The 24,110-nt window shown below is 38.0% G+C and overlaps 1 protein-coding gene across 1 annotated transcript in view; it reads right to left on the reverse strand.

The window, feature by feature from the left end:
- The window catches only part of MBD2 (methyl-CpG binding domain protein 2), a 76,409-nt gene that overhangs the window by 45,446 nt on the left and 6,853 nt on the right, over nucleotides 1-24,110 (reverse strand). The window contains exon 2 of the mRNA XM_022584464.3: nucleotides 15,386-15,545. Coding sequence (XP_022440172.1) covers nucleotides 15,386-15,545 — 160 coding nt within the window. The remainder of the gene's footprint in view (nucleotides 1-15,385; nucleotides 15,546-24,110) is intronic.

A 24,110-nucleotide genomic window follows, 5' to 3' on the forward strand; every position in this document is an offset into this window, starting at 1 on the left:
CTGGTATTAAACCTAGAAAAAAAATTAAAGACACTTAACATCACAGCAAATATTTAGCAGATTTCAAATGCTTTTTCTTTCTCCAATGACCTTCCATAAAAGCCAAGAACATATTTAAAGGACAACTCAGTGAAGATGATTCTGAAAAGGACTAAACCAGAGTGTTCGGATTACTGTGTAAACTTTCAGTGATCTAACGTGATTAAGGCTAGAAAAGAGGATAACTAAAGAGGTGATGCAGAGCATGTTTCATAAGCCGGTCGTTTTCAAATACTGTTTCATTCCTACCCTTAAAAATTTTTTGCAAATATATATACCCCACCTACATTTTGAAGTATTTCACATTTTAATGAAAAGAGTTGGGGAGCGGGGGTGGGGGATGAATTGGGAGATTGGGATTGACATGTATACACTAATACGTATAAAGCAGATGACTAATAAGAACCTGCTGTATAAAAAAATAAATAAAATAAAATTTTAAAAAAAAGAGTTGGGGAGAATGAGCTAAGGTATTTTAAATACTGACACTTTAATAATAAACTGTTACATCATGTTAAAATGCAGCTAACAGAATCTAAATATACCCACCATCAGCCATGTATACATAAACAAAATCTTCAATAGTAATACATTTATTATACTCCTTTTTCCCTTTGAACAATTCCATTCCCAGAATTATTTATTTTAAACTTGAAAACCTTTAATTAATCATTTATACATCATAAAGTTATTTTTTTAACTTTCTGTGACCTTAAAGTTCTTAGTGATAAAAAAAAATTTTTTCTAGTTTATGACAATTATTAGTATATAAGTGACCAAAAACAGTAAATTATACATTTTAATAAATTATTAAATATGAGATAAAAGCTATACATGAAAATAATTTATTTAAAAATTAACTCCATAGCCTTAGATGAGTAGTCCCAATTGCTAGAACAGAATAAGATTTAATACCGATTCTATTCCTATTCTTCATTTTTTGATAGATATAACACTAAGAAACCTTGTTCACATAAATGAATAGTTTTAGTCTGTCTGTCAATTTTTTGGACTTCTTTTGAGTTATACGTCAAAATATCACATAGCAAACGATCAAAAATTGACATCTACATTAAGTCCTCTGTAAATTTTATTGTGGGCAAAGAACTGTACTAGTAGAAAGATTTGACAATTACCAAGTCATTCATTTTCTCAGTATCAACACCAATATTTCAAATTGTCCCTTTACTGGAGGTCAAACATTTTATACCATGGTAAAACTGCACACAAGCGAGAAGAGTATTATATACTCTTCTATAAAATGGGAGGAGTTGACTATGGAAGAGGAACTGGGGAAAAAAGAGCCTGTACCTCTATATCAGGTACATTCTCAGAACCTAAGGATACAGAAATAATTCCTTTAAAACCACCCATGCTGTGTATACCATGTTAAGCCTCCACATAGCATAGTTTGAACAGCAGGAACTTAAATTATATATTCTAAATACCACTTTCCTCAGCCTAGCTTTGAAACAGTATGATAGTTCAGAACTGTACATATTCTATAACAAGCGCCTAGGGGATTCATTTTATCTTTAAAATGCATGCAAATTTTGCATTTTATTTTAGAAATTAGCCATGTTTGTTTTAATGTAAAAATGTTGCTCTCCTACCCAAAATGCTTCAACAAAACTGAACACCTCCAATGGAATACTACTCAGCCATAAAAGAATGAAATTTTGCCATGTTCAGCAACATGGATGGACTTGGAGGGCATTATGCTATGTGAAATAAGTCAGACAGAGAAAGACAAATACTGTATGATATCACTTGTATGTGGAATCTAAAAAATACAACAAACTAGTGAATATAACAAGAAAGAAGCAGACTCACGGATACAGAGAACAAACTAGTGGTTACCAGTGGGGAGAGGGAAGGGGGGAGGGGCAATATAGGGGTAGGGGACTAAGAGGTACAAACTCTTAGGTATAAAATAAGCTACAAGGATATACTGTACAACATGGTGAATATAGCCAATATTTTATAATGGCTATAAATAGAGTAACCTTCAAAAACTGTGAATCATATATTATACACCTGTAACTTATATAATATTGTACAGCAACTATACTTCAGTTTTAAAAAGCAACAACACAAAAGGAAAAAAAAGAAAACTGATCATTTAAGTATCATTTTAATGCTGTGGCTCTGCATATCCCCAAGAGATATTCATGCCCCAATTTGAGAAGCAAAGACTTTATTTTTCTAAGGTCACTTTCCTCATCTGTAAATGAGGGTAAATACAATAACTATTCGTAAGATTCTTATAAAGATCAAACAAGATAATTCATGTATGATAATGAAAGCTCATGCAGCTTCCATTCAGTCACTGAACAAACACTGAGTGCCTACTATCTGCCAGGTACTGACCATACGCTGGGTATAGTATCACTCACAAAACACCAAAATCCCTCAGAGCTTACATTCTCAGGGTAGGGATAAGATGACAATTAACAAAATAGGTGTAGAGTTTATAGTCATGTTGGCACATGAATTCTGAAGAAATAGGAGCTATTTTTATTATCAGCACTAACATGTTATTGAACATGCTACTAAAATTTAGAAACTTGACCTACTAAGCTTTCCCATAAGGGAAGCCATCTGCTGCTTCACACAAAGAGGAGCCTGAGTGGTATCTTCAGGTCGAAACAAGATTATCCTCAAAATGTAATTTCGGACTTTCTCCAGAATATGCACAGTAGCCAACAGCTAATGCGTTTCCACAAAAATCAAAAGCCAACAATACAAAGTGCTTTACAATCCTTCAGTTTTTTATATAATTCACACACCATAAAATTCACCATTTTGAAGTATACAACTCAGTGGGTTTTAGTAGATGCAGAAGGTTGTGCAAGCTTCATAGGTTTCTGCAAAAAGTAAAGAAAAATATACCTGGGATCTATGATTTTGTACTGAAAATCCACTTCATGTAATATCCTAAATGAGGAATATTACCTTTTTAAGGAGATCAACGGAATATTAAAAAAAAATAATGAAATGCGTGTACTATACTTTGAGCTCATTAAAAAAGAACATACACTTGTAGTTAACTGAAGAAGTGGAGGTTTGAAATTCATCACTGAAATCAAGTTTTGAAGAGTTTTGTTTGAAAAAATAACTTCTTGGAGCTTTAGTTAATATGGGGTCATTAAAGGACAGATGGCAAAAGATTAATGAGTTTCAACCAGAACAGCTCTACTCAAACTAAGGCATCAACTGCATGGAATTCATTATCTCCTTTACATCTGTGTTGGCACTAGCTGAGTACACATCCCTAGAATTATGGAAACAGTCACCCAAATCGTTTTCTGTAGGGCTTCATTCTCTCGCTGACCTAGAGTCTACAAAGTCAGCTAACTCTTCAAGACCTATAAAACTTGGTGAAATTCACTCAATTGTTGACAGAAAACCAAGCATCCAAAATAAATCTTGACAAAACCATACCATGGGCACCTATGTCCCCAAGTCTACCTTCACTATTAGCACAAAGGCCAAGCCAGACCCTCCCAAAAGGTCTATTGTACTTTGATACCTTTGAGGTACTAACTTATAACATGCTAAACCTGCTCTCATACTGAACAGTATACTCTCATCAGCAAGTCTATTGCTAACATGGCTAAAGTTCTTCTGTTCACTTTCTGCTTCCTGGCAATCTTTATACAATCCATACCTAAATACCTACCTCAAATCAGCCAAAAAATGGACCAGTGCCGTTAGTTGTTAATAACTTGTTCATTATCTTCATTCATCAGCTAAAGATAAACATCCTTTATTTATTTATTAAGGATATTTCTGCATATGAGAAAATCAGAAGTTCTCTGGAATACTAAATACAGTTGACCTTTGAACGATGCGGGAGTTTAGGCGTCAACCCTCCGCACAAATGAAAATTGGCATATAACTTATAGTCAGCCCTCTGGATCCATGGTCCTGCATCCATGGATTCAACCAACTGCTGATCGTGTAGTACTGCAGTATTTACTATGGAAAAAAATCTGCATATAAGTGGATGCATGCAGTTCAAATGTGTTGTTCAAAGGTCAACTGTAGTTCTAGTGTCTCTTGCTACACCTTACTCTTTATTCATTAAATGACCACTGTCCAATGCATCATCATCCCAGCCTGGGTAAATAGCCTCCTGCTATAACTGGCCCCCAGCTCCCACTTCTGCACCTCTACAGTATATTCTCCACACAGCAGCCAGAGGGCATATCGCTCCCTACATAAAGTCCACAAATAAGCATTCCATACCACTCCTTATGGTGGCCTCCCAAGTCCTGTCATTAGGTTTGTCTTCTTCCTTGACCTCACCAAGTACCCCTTTCCCACTCACTAACCTCCAGCCACCATGGCCTACTTTCTCCCCTCATATGCTAAATGTATCCGGCCTTAAGGATTTTGCACTGGCTATTCCCTCTGCTTAGAACACTTTTCCCTCTGGGGTTTATTTTTTGTTTTGTTTTTTGTTTTGTTTTTGCGGTACATGGGCCTCTCACTGTTGTGGCCTCTCCTGTTGCGGAGCACAGGCTCCGGACGCGCAGGCTCAGCGGCCATGGCTCACGGGCCCAGCCACTCCGCGGCATGTGGGATCTTCCCGGACCGGGGCACGAACCTGCGTCTCCTGCATAGGCAGGTGGACTCTCAACCACTGCGCCACCAGGGAAGCCCTTCCCTCTGGTTTTTATAGAGCTGACTCCTTCTCATTCAGATCTTGGCCAAAAATCGCACCCTCCAAAAAGCTTTCCTGATCACTCAGCCTAAAATAGCCACCTAGTCCATCTCAACCATTCTTACTTAATTTACTGTGTAGCATTTAATACTTATATTGTGTATTAGTTTGTCATATCACTAGAATAATAAGCTCCACAAACACATAATCTTCCTCTACTATATTTCCAGAATCTGGAATAATGTCTGAGCACACAGAATGTGCTAAATATTTTTTGTGGAATAAATGATGCATAAAATGTCTGTTACATGTAAGGTCTTGTGTTATGCAGCCCTTACTCCTGAATACTCATTGTCAGCCTGAAACGTACCCACGCTACTACGTTAAGTGGAAATTATTAACTCAACATGGTCTATGATATCCATGTCAAAATTATTAAGCATAGTCATCTGTACTATATACCTCAAGATTACCAATGTAAAATAATCCCCAGACTTGTTCCATTTATTAGTATTTAACATGAAGTTATGCTTATAGATACACAGCCAGTCCTATACAAACATCCCATGGGAAAATAAATCCTCAGATGGTGTTTTTGGCAAAGTCACTGTCAATTATAGTGATGTTATACCATGAAATAATGGGAAATAAAGAGTACAAAAAACTTATAACTCAGCAGACTGCCAACATGAGATTAAGACATCAAAACAAACTATACATTGGCAGAAAGCATGCCATATTGCTCCTAGAGAGCCACGGTTTAGGAAAAATGTTCATTATGGATCTGAAAACTTCGATCATCTCACTATAACTTACTGGCCATAACAACTTCTCATCTGTATAGTAAAATAACCTAAAATTTAGCAGCGGTCTAGATAAAGGAGACTGGTATGGAGATTAAAACCTTGGGCCAAAGTGTAAAGTCAACAGGATGTCAACAGGTAAGTTATAGAGATGAGACAGGTGATCTCTTGGTTGTTGGTGTAAGTTTAATTGGTAAGAATAATAGGACTTCCCTGGTGGCACAGTGGTTAAGAATCCGCCTGCCAATGCAAGGGACACGGGTTCGATCCCTGGTCCAGGAACATCCCACAAGCTGCGGAGTAACTAAGCCTGTGCGCCACAACTACTGGGCCTGCGCTCTAGAGCCCACGAGCCACAACCACTGAGCCTGCATGCTGCAACTACTGAGGCCCGCACGCCTAGAGCCTGTGCTCCGCAGCCAGAGAAGCCACCACAATGAGAAGCCCACTTTCCGCAACTAGACAAAGCTCTCGCGCAGCAATGAAGACCCAACACAGCCAAAAAAAAAGAAAAGAAGAATATTAACTTGGAGATAAACAGAGCTAATCAACTTGAATCCTAAAACGTTTAGTGAGAATTCAGCCTGTAAAACTATTCTCTCTTAGGGAGGTAAGCAAAGGTGTTTAAGGAGCCCATACTGTGCTGAGTAGTCCTGTAGCAGATCACTCATGTAGGAGGCTGGGAACTAAGGCAGGAATAAAGCCAGTTTTCTGGGGGCTCAGAGTTCCAGACAGGTCCTACCTGCCTAAGAAAGTTCTTCTGAGTTCACTTACAATAGTTATCTAGAAGAGGTACATGTACCTCCTTTCTAAAAAGTCAGGACAATAATATTTCAAATGTTTGTATACTCTAGCAATTATCAAAATTAATCCCATCACACCCCACATCCTATCTTCATAATAGCCAAACGGCCAAGTCCCCCAGATCATAGGTCATCACCCAGTACTCATCTCCAAAATATTCTGTACATCCACTTCATAGTTCAATGGCTCTCAAACTTTTTTGACTTTAACTAAGAGTAGAAATATATACTTTACATCATGACTTAGTATACACAAGGGTGTGTATCACAAAAGTCACCTAAAATACTTATCCTTACTAAGTGGGATGGACACTATTTTCTATCCTATTGCATTTCATATCTTAAAAATTCCAGTCATGAACAATTACATTGATTTAACCATCTGACGTTTGAAAACCAACCCCCCACCTTACCCATCCCACCCCCCCAGTCCTTGCACTGTACACTCGAGTGACTGATCAGCAGGCTCTCCTATACCCTCAATATTTTCTTTAAACATTCTCTCAAGTTGCTGGGCTTACTGAAACTTGGCTGTCCCTCAAAGAGCCTATCTCCCCTAAAGTTCTTTCAAATTTAAAGAGAAAGAGTATTTTCTCTCTCTCTTACAACTACGTATCTGAGGATCAGGAAGTGGTAATTGCCTCCTTTCTCCCCATTTTTCTCAAATCATCTATTTTTCCTCCTCCAAAAACAGGAGCTCCTCTGAAGCTCAGAGGATCTGACTATACTACTGTCTACCCTTTCTCCCTGCTTTCTCCTTATTCACTAAAGACTTTAGTTTCTGTTTCATGTTTTCCTCTCCATCCCAACTCTTGTCATTCTTAAAGGCCTCACTACCCATGTGGATAATCCACTCAACATCCTGAGTCCTCTGACCTATCTGTCCACCCAACCTCGCCCACCTAACACTACAGGCACAGGCTTCCCAACACTAGTAACTACACCATCTCCAATATCTCAATCAAGCATCCAACTCTCCAATTTCTACTTCCCATCCTTGTAACTCACTGAGGACTGCTCTCTGCATTCCTTGAACCCATCAGTATTTCCCATCCACTGACTGACCATATTTCTTACTCTTCCATAACCTTTCACATTCCTCCCTACCCAGTATAGATTCCATGGTCCATCATCATTGTTATTACACTGCAAATATGCTTAACTTTCTTGACCTCTGTGGTTTTTCCACTTGTGCTATAGACCCCATTCTTATCCTTTTGACAATCATTAAAATGGGAGATTACCCAAATCAGCATCCCTTTCATCTACTATCTAGTGATTCTCCTTCCTAGCCAAGAAAATTTATTGAAAGAATTGTCCATGCTGACAATTTTAACTCTCATTCACCTTCAGCCCAATCCAATCTAGCTTCTCTTCCCACTGAAACTACTGCTATCAAGGTTATTAATAACCTTCATGCTGCCAAACTCAATGGAAATTTGTCTTCCGCCATTCAAACTTTCAGCAACAATCATTGTTAACAGACCACTCTCTTTTTTGAAACCTTCTCCTCTTCTATGTCTCTCCTACCTTACTAGCCATTCTTTCACAATCCACTTTGCTGATTCCTTCTACTCTAACCCAATTTTAATTACCAGACTTTCTCAGAGCTTTGTTCTGGATCTTTCTATCTATCTATCTACCTATCTATAAACTCCAGTCCCATTACTTGGAACACTACTTACGTGCTAATGACTTTCCAGCTCAGACCTCTCAATTAGTATACACACATGACATGACATGTCCATTTGGATGTTTAATAAGCATCTCAAACTCTGCATATTCGAGGTTGAAATGATTGTATTCACCCATATAAATTCTTTCCTAAGGCAATCTCAGTAGATGGCAATCCAGTCCACCCAGTCACTCAATCTATCTAAAATCTAAGGGCTCACACTTTGAGTCTTCTCTGTCATCTTTCACAACCAATTCATTAGTAAATTCTGTCAATTCTATATTCACAACAGAACTAGGGTCTATTCACTTCTATCAGCACACGTGTCTAGGCCATCGTCATTCCTCATTGTGCTACTGTTAACAGCTACTTGCTCCTCACTTCCACTTCTGTCAATTTCATTTCCAATTAACAGAAACCTGTACTCAAGAGCGGCCCACACTTAAGTGAGATGCCAGTAACCCCTGTAAGGACTTCAAGGCCTAGAAATGCTGGATTCATCAGCTGTAATCTACTCTCTCCTCCTTCCACCCCCAACTATATCCAACAGAGAGAGACCAAAAGACACTCTGTTCAGCAAGGGCTTAACACAGTGATGAAAAAAGCACCAGCATCTTTGGGAAAGATTTTACTTTCCTGATAGGCCAGGAATGTTGATGTAAGGAATGAGGTCTCTGTTTTCAGTTTGGATGGAAAGATTCTAGGAAGGTAGAAGCCAAGGGGTACTTCTTACCACAATACCAGGAGTTGGTAATCAGACTGATCCTACCACAGGGCCCTTTAGTGCTGGCTGACAATGGGGTCCCTAGGACAGAAATAAATCACCCCTCTAAGGTGCTACTTCAATAACTGAAAAATTCCTAATCGGTTAAACAAATGCCTAATTTGAGCTACAGCAAATGAGCTGGTCTTTTAACATCTTCTGCCAAAGCCTTGCTCCCTCTTCCTGTCTGTAAAACAGTAGTTATTAACTTTTTCGGCTACAGTCTCCTTTGAGAAGTTGATGAAGATAGACTTTCTCCTTAAAAATTTCATAACAGGGGCTTCCCTGGTGGCACAGTGGTTAAGAATCTGCCTGCCAAGGCAGGGGACATGGGTTCGAGCCCTGGTCCAGGAAGGTCCCACATGCCACGAAGCAACTAAGCCCGTGCACCACAACTACTGAGCCTGCACCCTAGAGCCTGTGAGCCACAACTACTGAAGCCCGCATGCCTAGAGCTCGCGCTCTGCAACAAGAGAAGCCACCGCAGTGAGAAGCCTGTGCACCGCAACAAAGAGTAGTCCCCACTCACTGCAACTAGAGAAAGCCCACATGCATGCAGCAACAAAGACCCAACGCAGTCAAAAATAAATTAATTTTTAAAAATTCATAACAGAAAGTATTACACACATTACAAAGGTTCCTGAAGAGCATACTGAAACGTGGACTCTCAGGTTAGACACCTCCCTAACTCTACTGGTTCCTGCCAAGTTGGCCTCTTTCAACTTTTACAGGAAAAATAATAATAATAATAATGTTCCTTGATGGTGCATTCTCTTCTGAATATTGTCCTCTTTCCTCCACCTCTCATTCAAGCTTCACAAGAGTAGTCTAACCATTTTATGGGGAGATGCAGAAATGCACATACGCATACACGTTTGTAAATGCACAGAAGCTCTGAAAGGACATACCAAAAAAACCCCAACTGGTTAACAACAGTTTCCTCTAGGGAAGAGGCTGAGCTTGAGAGACTGAAAGAGGAGAGAGATGTTTCTCATTGAATACCCTTTCTACCATGTGTGCAAATCCTAATCCAATAATAATATCAAATAAAATTTTTTTAAACTTTTAAAACAGCAGGCTACATTTTTGCTTCTAATATCTCATTTCCCAGAAACTTTCTGGCATTCTAAATATGACTTCTGGTCCTTCTATCCCTCAAAAGTTGGTTATATCAAAGTCAGGTGACTTCTAATTTGAAAATCCAATGAATACTACAAAGTCTTTATCCTCCTTGATCTCTCCACGGCATCCAACCAAAAATCTTTCCTAGGCTTTTATAACACCATGTTCTCTTCATTCTCCTACTACCTTTCTGGAAGTTCCTTCTTACTCCCCACACAACTAATTTATTCACTGCCTACAGTGTGACAAGATACTTTTCTGTTTGCCCCTATGTTGGGCGATCTCAATATGTTTTAGCAAACCACTATGACAGGAGTTCTCGAAGTGTGACCTGGGAAACCCTGGCGGTCCACAATTTCTTTTCAGACGTCCAAGAAACAAAAGTATTTTAACTCAATCTTCCTCACCAACCCCCTCCCCAAACCTGCTCTTCTTGTCCTACTGACCCCTGCCCCAAGTGACTCAAGCCAGAATTGTAGCTAGCATCAACAATTCCCTCTCTCTACAATCATCAGGTACTCATATCTACTAATTTCTGTTGACTGAGTCTCACACCTTTTCATACCTCCTAACACAGCATTAATTCAAGCCATCATTATTTTCCTGGACTAAAACAACTCAAACTGCTCTCCCTACTTCCAGTCTCCCCTTTTCCCAAATCACACCTACTAGATATTCACCTATCCAATACCCAATCTGACTTCCACCATTACCACCAGCTCACTTAAGTTTCTCAACTTGCACCAATATTGCTCCCAAGATACATTAGCTCTCTACAAGAATTTGTTATTATTTTGTTGAAGATAATTAAAGCAAACACCTGCTAGATGGTTTGATTAAGTACTTAGGACACAACCATGCAGAATCCAATGCTGTGTTTATAATCACAATAGCACACTACCATAAACCAAGGTAATTCATGAGAAAATAATGGCAGACTTATACAATTAATTCCTTCAAGAGAACATAATGCTCTTTATTTCCAAATGTTTCAAATTTGTGAAATGTGATGAAAGAACTGAGTCTTTCCAAGGTATTAGCAGAGTTGACAAGTCAAGCTAAAATACAATTTGTTCCACGCCATATTCATATTGTGAGCAAGCTGTAAAATATATCCACGTTAATGTTAGGGAACTGGAATTTTATTAGTTTTGTAGAATTTAAGTCATAAACATTTCAGTGTTGTTAAGAGCTAGAAACACAAGGAATTCAGTTTAATATTTACACATCTGAAACATTAAAATAAACTCCTAGCAAGAAAACCAAGCTGCTCAAGTTCCTTAAACATATCCTGCGCTGAGAAACACCGTACTCTTCTTTACCCAATCTTAAGACTGTTCTCTAATTTTTAAAGAAATGTATCTTTTTAAGAAATTAACTTCCTTCATAAAATGTTGAGGATCATATCTCTAAAACACTGAAACATCTCCTCTTTGAAAAAGCAAAGCCTGCATAAATACCTAGACAATACTCAGCTTTCGAAGCAAAAGTTGTATTGAGAGGCATAGCTCTAGAATTGTGCAGTCCAATATGGTAGGCCCTAGGCACATATGGCTACTTAACCTTTAAATAAAACTAAAAGTTCAGGGCTTCCCTGGTGGCGCAGTGGTTGAGAGTCCGCCTGCCGGTGCAGGGGACACGGGTTCGTGCCCCCGCCCGGGAGGATACCACATGCCGTGCAGCAGCTGGGCCCGTGAGCCATGGCCGCTGAGCCTGCGCGTCCGGAGCCTGTGCTCCGCAACGGGAGAGGCCACAGCAGTGAGAGGCCCGCGTACCGCAAAAAAAAACCCTAAAAGTTCAGTTATTCAATCACACTAGCCACATTTCAAGTACTCAGCAGCCAAATGTGGCTGGTGGCTAAAACGTCTCCATCATCACAGAAACTGCTATTGATAGTGCTGCTCTACAACTTCTCCCTCTGAGTAAGCTTTGAGGAAGCTGCTCATGACTTCAAATATCAGCTCTAGGTTGATGACTTCCAAATCCGTCTCTAGTCTTTTTCCATTAACCTAATGGAATATCTTTAGTAACATACTCGATATTTCAATTCTGCTTTATCAGCTGAAGAGACGGAAGTAGCGGCTGGAAATAATCAAGGCAGTGGCAAGAAAATCAATAAGGTACAATGTGATCAATAATGGAACAGATTTTCAGGGTAAGGTTAAGACTGAGTTTGAGACAAACGGGAATAGATACTGCAAAAACCTTAGTAAGTATCAATCGAAAGATAATGTCCACTCCATTGAACCCACCAATACTAAAAGAATTAAAAACCATTTTGCAAAGATCTTCAAAAGATATTTTTCCAAACACACTGGAAGATATTCACCCAGTAAATTCCCCTTTGATATAAAAGATACATTAAAATCACAGTTTATAATCAGTCAATATAAACAATTTAGCCTGTTTCAAAGTTTATTTTGTTCATTACATTTCTAATTCTTTAAAGATACGAGTCTTTAAAAAAATTTCACTCCTAGGTATACAGCCGAAGAAAACGAAAGCACTAATTTGAAAAGATACATGCACCCCAATGTTCACAAGCAGCATTATTTACAATAGCCAAGATATGGAAGCAACCTAAGCATCCATCAACAGATGAATGGATAAAGAAGATGTGATATATAAAGATATACATATAGATACACACACACACACACACACACACACACACCTGAATACTACTCAGCCATAAAAAAAGAATGAAATTTTGCCATTTGCAACAATATGGATGGACCTGGAAGGTATTATGCTAAGTGAAATAAGTCAGACAGAGAAAGACAAATACTGTATGTTATCATTTACATGTGGAATCTAAAAAATAAAACAAACCAGTGAATACTAAGAAATAATAATACAATTAATAAAGCACTTCAGCCAGGTTCACAACTACATAGCAAAACACTACTTCAGATTCCTGTTTATCACTTTAAATCTCTCAATTTTCTCTATACTGTATTATTATAAAAAATACCTAATATAGTTATTATTAATTACCCACAAACATGTTTTCTGCTTTATAGAGATATTTAATGTTGGTGTTACTCCAAAAGAGAGCGTACTTGGGAAAAAAAAAAAAAAAAAAAGGAAAAACTCCATCTTCTGTCTACTCAACTAAAATAGAATCAGATACAAAAATAAATCAGGCCCCCCAAAATTCAGACAGAGAGCTTCAGAAAACAATGATAATAAAAGGCATTTCCAAAATATGCACGGTATATTAATTTATTCAGTAAACATTTATGACCACTATAAACTTCTGGAATGAGGTGAATAATACACAAACATTCAGCAAACATTTATTAAGTACCTACCGTATGCTAGGCTTTGGACTAAATATACCAAAACAAAACAAAAGACACGGACCCTGCCCTCACGGAGCTCACACTCTAGCTGAAGCCGACAAGCAATCACAAATACAACGGCCAAGCACCAGGGAGGCATTATGGAAGGAAGGACTGGTTCTGCCTGGAGGGTGCAGAGCGGGCTTCACAGAGACGGAGACAGTGGAGCTGGGCCTTGGATGAGGAGCAGTCCAGCAGATGGAGGGGAAGGGGGAAGCACACTCCAAGCAGAGGAAACAGCACATGAGCAAGCAGAATCTTGAAAGCACATGCCACGGTGCAGGATGACGAGCGGTCCAGCGCAGCTAGAGCGGAAAGGTGCATACAAACTAAAGAGACGAATTAGTTTTAGGTTTTTAGTGAATCATAACTACCAGGAAGTATATCTTCATATTACACTTAGCGCAGCTTAACTGTGATTCTGGTAACAACAGAGTAGTTTGAAAGCATTCCATTCATTTCATAAATATTTAAGCCCCTTCAAAAGACATCCAGCACTGTTCAGAGTTTTAAAAAGGTAGTTTCAGAAAAATAAATAGTGATTTTCCTCCGTACATCTAAGCAGCAAAATAAGCCCAGAATAAAGACTTTCTTAAGCTGAAATCACCCAGCTTCGCCTCGACACACTCAAGGTCCCAACCTGAGTACCCCCCGACTCCTACCACTACCTCATACCCTCCTTAACACCTTCAGAACCATCAACCCACAGTAACACCACAGTTAAGCAATACGGAGGCAATTCCAGCCTTCCCTTCCCACTCTGCCTCTAAACATGGTACTTGCTGATGCCCCTTTGGAAACCATGCCAGGTAACTAACGCAGTATGTGAGGAAACAGTGCATTCTCACCTCCACACCATTTTTTTGGAAATCAAACTATTGTTTAAAAAAAAAAAAAAAAGACAACTGTTAAGCTAAATTCTGAAAAAAAAGAGGGATATGAAGCAGAGACCCCATATTCTCCAGGAAAAGTAAAAGGTGAGGAGGAAGAGAGCTCAGGTCAGAAAAGTTTCCTACACTGGCCACCAGGCAACACTGTTCACTGAGGTAGCTCACTGCCTAGGAAGCTACAACGGGAACAGGAAAGGAACTTGCTAGGTAATTTCACATAAATTCCTGTTTACTCCTCACAACAACTAAAGGAAAGATTTTATTACCTAAATTTTATAAATGAGAAATCTGAGGCCATCAGAGGTTAATAAAGTTGCCCATGACTGCATGAGCTGGTAAGAGGCAGAGCCAGTACATCAAACCATGCCCGCCCCACTCCATACGCCGCCCCAGTTCCTCAAGTGAACGCGGCACTCCCAAGGGGCACACAGGGCTACATCAACCAAATACCTAGAAAGAAAAGCCCTTCCTTTTCCCTCCACCATTTTCATGGTCAGTGTGAGACAACGGTGGTGGCAACACACATACATGTGTTTCTCTGAAATTTAGAGGGAAAAAAACTGGAAAAAAAAAAAAAAGGTTATCTAAGATTAGTTGTTTCGGGGCCGCGGGGAGGTGGGGAGCTTTCTCTGTAAAGATACTGGGTACTTTAATACAATTAAATTAGCATCAGAATTCAAATGCTACTCATTTAAATTCCTGAACAATAAACCATCAACTAAGCAACTCAGTAAAAGTAAGAGCTAATGGAACAATCTCCAATCACAGTATTAGAATCAGAATATTATTCCTAAAGGTCACTATCCTCAACATCATCAAAAAGTCAAAATAAAAACTGCTCCTTCTCAAATCCTGATCCTGAAAATTAACAGGTAAGTATAAACTATGTGGTAGGTAAGGATACTTGCGCCACAATAAAATTTTGCCTCTTTTTGGGCAACAGGAACTATTTTAAGGGGGGGAATAAAGGAGACAATTAACATCAACAAAGAAATCTTTTGTAAATAGTCCCAATGGGCCAAAAGTGTGATGTATGTTGGCCTAGAGAGATACTGAAATGCTGTTTTCAACTGTGCACAATTTTACTTAGGCTATCTCTCTGTAAGCCAACTACCAGAAAATTAATCAGATATATAAGTCAAAATGCTTTGGAGGGGGAGGTGAAAAACAAACTGGAACATTCAGACAACCAAAATTCCAGTGACATAGTACAATGTAAGATACTTTTGGGAGAGCTTCTGGAATAGCACTCATTTGCTATAAGTAAATTAACCAACCTTATTTTGATTGAGAGGATCATTCCGCAGTCTCTGTTTGTTCTTCTGTAATTTACTAGGCATCATCTTTCCAGTTCTGAAGTCAAAACTGCTAAGGTCAACAGTATTTCCCAGGTACCTTGCCAACTGAGGTTTGCTTCTGAACTTCTTACCACTTGGACTAGAAGAAAGATAACATTAATTGTACAAAAGACAACAATATTTACCCTAGATCACTACATAACCCTTTTCTTCATGCCTTCTTTTCTGCTCCCAATTACTATCACATCACGATTTTACATTTTTTTTTTCAAAGAAATATTAGAAGTTTTAAAGGAACTTAATTAGAACTTTTTATCTCCTGTAAAAAGAGATAATGTGTCACCTAATACTCCACTAGGTACACCCCTGGAGCACATAACAGATGTGAATACCGATTATCCCACTGGTCACTCACCCAGCAACCATTAACAGAATCCCAACCCAAACAGCATGCACAACACAATGTGCACACTGCAAACGTCTTCAATCTTACAAATTTTCCAAACTGATTTTTGAAATCTTTTTTTCTGTATTACACATACACAATGCCAACAGTAATCACAAAGAACTTCAAAACAAATTGTTCTGAAGTCAACAACTCTTGTTAGCAACACATTTACACAACACTTGGAACCCGTATAATCTTTGTGCTACCGATTTGAACTCATAACATTCACAACAGAAAAAAAAATTTGTTGAATTTCTGACAATATTTAAATGCTCCCTAACGTTACTGAAAGAAAACTAAGGCAAACATTTGCAAATGTGTTTGTATGATGCCGACATGACTTTTGTTAGCCTAACTCTTATCTGAGAGAAGGATATCAAGAATAACTCACTTCCTGTAAGAAAAACTGTCGAAGCCGGAAAATGACAGAAGTGACGGAATTATATAGAGGGCTAAACTAAACTAGTCTTTCCTAAAAAAATTTTTCCCATATTGCACTTAAATGTAAGAAAAATTTTATAGGAAGAATACCCCAAAGTCTCATCTAATAAATTTTCTGAACCAAATGTGCTAGAATAAACTGCAGTGGGGTATGTCACCAGAAGAAAATTGTGAGAATTCTCAAATACCTCTCAAAGAAGCCAACATGTCATATTGAGAACTTAACCTTGCACCAACTGACTACAATAAAAGAAAAATAATTCAACAGGAAGACAAAAGAGAAAAGGCTGGAAAACCAAGCAATTTACATTTCCCTGGAACAGCAAAACTTCTCTCTGGGTCAAGTCCAAATCAACACACCCCAGTCTGTCACAAATTCCATGGTATTCTGCCACCACAGCCTTCAACACAACTGAAGATCGTATCAACATTCTTTTTCCACAATCACATGACATAGCTATTCCTGAAACACAATTCAAGGTATAGAATTCAGCCTACAGATGAAGATAACAACCAGTTAAGACCAGAATGTAACAGAATAGAAAGAAGCAAACAACAACCAGAACACAGCAAAGAATATAGAATTATGTATAAACAAACCTCAACTCCCATTCTAATCCAGATTTCCAAATATGCTCAGTATCACAAAATAAAATAGCACGTAACCCTCAATACTGTTTAAAACTTGAATCATTTCTGCTCACTGCAAACTTCCACCCCCAAACCTGATCTTCTTGTGTTGCCCTCTACTGTAGCATCATTGTCTACTTAGCAACTACTCTTCAAGCTAGGAGGCCAAACACAATGTTCAATGCTCCATCCCTCAGCCCACACATCCAATACCAAGTTCTAAATGTTCAGAGACTCCCCAATGCTGACAAAATAGTTTTGCCTCCTTAACAGAACATCAAAAGCCTTCCATCTGTTCAGGTTTTTTTTTTTTTTTCCTGACTTTTTCCCACCAGCCTTGAACACACCTCACATTCTAAATTCAACATCACCAAAATATGCCATGTACCTTTGACTTCCAGCCATGTCTTTCCAGGTGGAAGGCTGAGCATAAGCAATATCCTGTCTATCATAAAACTATTAAATCTGGGCTTCCCTGGTGGTGCAGTGGTTGAGAGTCCGCCTGCTGATGCAGGGGACACAGGTTCGGGCCCCGGTCCGGGAAGATCCCACATGCCGTGGAGCGGCTGGGCCCGTGAGCCATGGCCGCTGAGCCTGCGCATCCGGAGCCTGTGCTCCGCAACGGGAGAGGCCACAACGGTGAGAGGCCCGCGTACCGCAAAAAAAACAAAACAAAACAAAACAAAAACTATTAAATCCTCCAAGCCCAGCTAAAATATCACTGCATCTATGAAGTTGTCTGTGATTCTGAAAGCCCACTTAGAAATAATTCGACTATCCCTCAATTCTACTTCATTACAATTCTAAACATTCCCTTGATTAGTAAACAACCAAAAATTACAATGTCCCTTATTAAAACCCTCAAACATAACGTATATAGCCTAGTACTGAACAAAGTAACTTCTGAGAGCAAAAAAAAAAAAACCTCTCAGTTGAATAGTTAAGAACATGGTTTTCATTTGCAGACACAATGGAACAGAAAAGTCTATGCTTATATAAAACTTACAATGTCTGGAATTTAAAAACTGAACTGGAAAATATTTTCATGGTTAATCTTATACTACATAAGAAGTATTACTAAAAAACCCAAGTTAATGAAAAATTGGTAAAGAGTACCCTGTTATTATATCCTTATATAATTATGAATAATTTTAATTAAGCTAAAATAGGCATATAGTCCTTATAATCAGATATTCCAGTTACTGGTAAATAAGATTCTGATAAACTACTTGATATACAGATACAAGCATCTGTAATGCACAGCTACAAGTACTGGTCATACACACTGTTGCCTTCAGAACGTGCTATAAGCCATTTTCTTCTCCGTAACTGCTATAGCTTGTGCTTGGTGCTTTAAGGAAAGCCAACCTGGCTGCCCCAGGGGATTTTAAGACCAGGGACCTTCCTCTGCAGGAGATGAAGGCAAGCATATTAGAAAGGCAAGGCCCATGGGAATGGTTAAGCAGAAATTCTGTCCATAGGGACCACTGCACAACGGCAAAATGACTCTGGAAGTGGTGGCCGAGGAAGTCAGTGCTAGATAAACAAAACGACTGTATGTCACTAAAGTGACTAAGTTATCATCTGTCTGCCCTCTAAGATGGCTGCTGTTAGGTAACAGTCTCAGACACACCAGGACTTAATGTGACTAAGCTTTTATTCTAAAAGCATCAAGTTGTAACTCAGGGAAATTATTTTTTTTAAAACTCTAGTAGACTAGTGAAGGATATTAGTCACTTTCAGTTTTCTCTGCCCAAAGCGATTACTTCTAATCCTGGTAATGAAATACTAATATTTCACTTTCAGCCACAAAAAATTTCCCTATCAACTGCCCCCTAGATCTGCCTATCCTGAGCCAACCTGTGATCTCACCTTTAACTTGTCCTCCCCACTAAATACCCTGAAGAAAAGTAACTATTAAATGAAAATCAAAAGCATGAGTTACATTTTTCTGGTTCATATTAGAACATTTCATCACTTGAACTATGTCTTTGCTTGCCTTCATTTTGATTAAGCTGTTTAAAGCAACTTTTTTTTTTAATTGAAGTATAGTTGATTTAAAGCACTTTTTAAACCTAACTCTACCTTAGAGGTTTCTAACTACAGATTATCAAAAGGAAAGAAATTTTATTTGGCATCTGACTTTCAAATCTAAGAAAAAACTTTATTGAGATACCAGAAAGACTTAAATAACGGTCACCTTAACTTAGTAGTATTCCCATTATGTCACTCTATAAACTCATCTGTAAACGGCATTACTGGAGCTGGACAACTGTAATATGCCCTGCCAGTCTATGATATGAAAATTAACTCTCTGAAGACCGCTGCTTGCATGTGAAACTGCACTCTGAAAATGAGTAGTAGAGCAAACGTATTTTTTCATGTTACTTTGGTAAAATGGATAATCATGATGTCCAGTTATGTCCATTATGAGGAGACCAGAGGTCTGAGCAAACACAAGTATAACTTCAAACCAGTTTCTAACAGGATGAACTGTGGGGGTGGCGGCAACCAGAGTGGAAGAAGATGGACCGGCCTATCAGCAGGAAGGAGCATCGTGGATGGCAGATGGTTAGGTCTATGTCTCAAGAGTAAGTTCTAAGGTGTATGGCTCTCCAACAACATCAGGAAGTGCTTTGTGGGGAATAATAAAAATTCCAGAAGCTACAGCATTGGAGAAGTTTGAGAATAAAGAAATGTCAACTTTCGATTTTTTCTATCCCTCTAAGTGTTCAAGTTTACTTGTTACTTACAAGAGTGTTAAGTATTGAAAGATTTCTCTACCTTTAAATAACAATTGTCTCCAGAAATCAAATTTTAGCTGAGACTAAAAATCTGAAATTAACATTATCTTTTTGTACCTTAGTACAATCACAAAACTGCCAAACCAATTAATTCGAAGAAATATATACCAATTTTTTCAAAACTACATGACATACGCACAGGAAAATCCATCTAAAAGTCAGCTCCCAGTCCCCCTTAATCCCTTTCCTCCCAAACTTTAAATGTAGGCCTTTCCTAAAATGAACATCCTCAGCCCTCCTCTATAGTGTGTCCCAGGCAGAATTTATCTACTCTTATCTTACTATCTCCCATCTCTGATCAATTACGAAATCCAGTTCCTTCATAATCACCTTTGAATCCATCCTTCCTTTCCATTTCCATTGCCACTGCCTAAATCAAATCTTTATCACCTCAAGTCTCAATCACCACAGTAGGCTGATTTTCTATTTGCTAGCCTCTTTGCATCCTAAACTAGCCAGACTGCTCTTCCTCAAACACCACTATTACCAAAGTGCCAGTTTAAATGCCTTCAACAGACTTCAACCCATTAGCAAAAGGGAGCCAAACATTTTAGCCCTGCATTTAGGATCCTCTGTCATCTAGTCTTCTCTTAACCTTTCAACCCTATTTTCCACCCCTCTTACCCAGTGACTTCTGCCATATTGGTTTATTCAAGTCTATTCTGAATCAATAGGCTGAATGATTTCCCTCTTCAGCCCTATGCAAACCATGTATTTTACTTGGTCCAGCATGCGTGTCTCCACCCGCAATCCCCAAGAGCCCAGAAACACTAATGCATCTTATACCTCTTCCATAAAGCCTTAACAGAACAAAGTAATAGGAATTACGTAAATAATCACGAACCACCTGTTGGCATCTCTTTTAGTTTGAAATACTGAGTTCCGTATGGCTGTAAAACTTCTACAAGTTCAAATCTTATCTTCACAAATAGCATACTGAAGTATAGTTATTAATGAATGAAATGATAGGACGTCAAATGTGCTTCAAAATAATGAAGGCTGAGTCAGGGTAGTAGATGTGGGTATGGATGAAATAAGGCTGTCAACTATTGAACCGGATACTTGGTAGGTCTTTATATAATTCTACTTTTGTATATATGTTTGAAATGTTCTATAATAAAATTCTTAAAATATAAACATTAAAGTATGCAAGCTATTTCCCCATGAAAACTGAAAACTAGTTTTTTTTAAATATGAAGAGTTTGGGCAAGTAAATTGGAGCATGAAAGAATTTCCTTAGCAGCTGGGGTGGGGGCTGGGGTGGAGAATTATTTTTAAAGTATCAACAAGAAAAAAAGTGTATTTACAATTTGGCTACTGATAAGATAGGACAGCATTCCACCTTTTCTCTCGACTTAAATGTTTAAGGAATCACCACACAATTTTAAATGGTATGAAAGACCTTTAGTAGAATTCAAATTCTGTACCAATCATCCTTATTCCATAAACTAGCATTTATTTAACAAAAATTATATGCAAAGAGTATATTATTGGCAGCAAATTCTATTATCTCTATATCATGGTTACGAATATGGTTAAAAATTCAGGGTGATCCACTAAAAAATGAATGAACATAGAATTCTACCTAATCTCATCCCACTGCCACAAGCACTCACCTTCTGAAAAAGCAAAAACACTGGTTATTTTGGTTGAATTGGAGACTGAACACTGCTATGGAAGTGTCAGAAATTAAGCATGTCTGGAAATTATTTCAAAATATAACGGGAGAGGTGGGAAGGGGACTGCATATTGATGAAACGAGACTGGCCAGGAGTCAATAATTGTTAAAACTGGTAGACAAGTACAGGTGGAATTCATTACACTTTTCTAACTACTTTTGTTTTTGCATATGTTTGAACTTTCCCATAATAAAAAAACATACACATAGATAGATAAGAACACCCAAAAAACAAACTGTATTTCTTAAAAAGAGGCTAGGGGTCTCTGGAAAAGGCCTTTTTAAAGAAATGCATACATCACTGCACACATGTTAAAAAGAATTTTAAATTCATTCATCCTTGCTTTAATCTATGGATTCCTCCAGTATGAAAAGAACTATGAAAGAACATACACACATACACACATATGTGTTGGGGTGTGTGTATGTATATATGTGTGTGCACAGACAAATATATTCAGAAAACAGAATGGAAGACAATGTGTCAAAATATTAACAGTGATTCTCTTTAGAACTATGTAAGGATTGTCATTTCTCTTTATATACTCTTCTCTATTTTCCCAATTTTCCACACTGAGCATGGGTTATTTTTATAACCAGGGAAAAAACGGAATATTTTTTAAACCTCTGATGAACGTGTATAACCTAAGCTCTACCCTAAACACATTTCAAAATACAACAAAATATTGCAAATCCTCACATAATTAACAAGCACATGCTTCTATTTATGTTGGGTAATTAAGTGAAGAGAAAGGAACAAAGATTTTACTGATCTATTGACCATCTACTACACGCCGAATGCCTTACATGTATTTTCATTTAATCTCACAAAATTCCATGAAGTAGAATTCCTACCCCTGATTTACACTTGAGAAATCGGAAGCTTACAGAAGTTTAAGAATCTGTCCAAGTTAAAACAGTAAAGCAAGATTCAAGTCCCAATCTTCTGACTCAGAGTCCCTATTTTTATCCTAAACCAGTGCTATGCAAGTATAGTTTATGGACAGACTTACTTCAAACAAGGTCTTCAAATAAGTACAGAAATGGAGAGAAAGCATTTAGAAACTGCTATGGCAATATGACATGGCAAATTTATGACTTTTGTAGCATCTAACAACAAAAAGTTGCAATGTGTATTTCATATATCCACTTCTGTATTATATTGCCCACTTCTGCTAGGGGCCTCCAGGAAAGATCTTTCTTTTTTAAAGAGATGCATACATCACTGCATACATGTTAAAAAGAATTCTAAGGACATTCATTTTTGCTTTAATCTATGGATTCTTTCAGTATAAACGGAAGAGGAAAAGAATACCAAGATACAGTAGTCAGAAATCATCAAGAGGATGATGTTCTTCTTCCGCACATTTGTAAATCACTAATAATTGTTCCTGACAAATGCTAAGTGTTCAATTTTTAAGATCTAATTTTAAATTATATTTACTATCATTTGCATTTACACACTGCCTATGTAGTCAAGTTCCCAAACGAGTTTGAGTTTATACTCTAATAAGATAAGGCAAAATCATAAGATCCACATATATTATTCAAATTTCACCCTATTTCATACTTCTACTTCCTTGAGAAGTTTTAGTTTTTAGAAGTTCTGACAAAATTAAGTAAAACTTTATTTTTCAATTTGTCTAGTTATTTCTTAGTGGAAATGGCAAACAACAGTAAAAGATCAACAGACAAGAGGTGCAAGTAATACCTATCAAGTCAAACAGTAAATCCATGTAAGAAGAGTCGATGACTTATTTCTTTTTTTTTTTTTTTTTTTTTGTGGTACGCGGGTCTCTCAATGTTGTGGCCTCTCCCGTTGCGGAGTACAGGCTCCGGGCGCGCAAGCTCAGCGGCCATGGCTCACGGGGCCTAGCCGCCCTGCAGCATGTGGGATCCTCCCGGACCGGGGCAAGAACCCGTGTCCCCTGCACCGGCAGGCGGACTCTCAACCACTGCGCCACCAGGGAAGCCCTTGATGACTTATTTCTAATTCAGCATGCTGGGCTAACAAATCTCAAATACAAGCTAAACATTATGAATCTCTATTAGTCCCACTATAAAGTGTAAAACAAAAACAAAGCAAACAAAATCATCATCGACGTCACAAATCATGTGCTTCTGTCCCACTAATTAAAGTTAAATTACGAAAACTGAAATTGTGACTACATATCTCACAAATGAACTTTTAAAAGCAATTTGAAAAAAATCGTACATCAGTTTCTGTTGGAGATTATTTTTAGAATGTACGTGTATCAGTTCCTTTTGAGCTATGTATTTCCTCTACTACAGGTATTATGCGTGTTCTGGCAGGTGAGACTTTGCATGTCAAACTCTAAAAATCGGATGTAGGACAGATGGCAATGTTGCAACCTAACAGAAATCCCTCTAGCACATCACAAAAAGATGTGATGGTACAGTTGAGAAAAGAATTATCAGAGCACAATTTCCACCACACCTATGTCTTTTATTTCTGGATTCAGGCTTTAATCAGGCATCGTCAAGAAAAGAGACTAAAAGCAAGTTAAACTTTCAATTATGCAATAAGAATTTAATAAATATTGTATTTTTTTCCTTTCTCCAACTAAAGGGATTTTTTTTTAAACTGGTCTGTAGGATACATTTCAACTATATCTTAACTCTGAAAGAAACATATAAAGCTTTTCCCAGGAACCATATAAAACTATCTCATAAGCTGCATTT

This window comes from Delphinapterus leucas, chromosome 14, assembly GCF_059928025.1.
Source record: "Delphinapterus leucas isolate spDelLeu-1000000601 "Yukka" chromosome 14, BTC_Dleu_Yukka2, whole genome shotgun sequence".
NCBI lineage: Eukaryota > Metazoa > Chordata > Mammalia > Artiodactyla > Monodontidae > Delphinapterus > Delphinapterus leucas.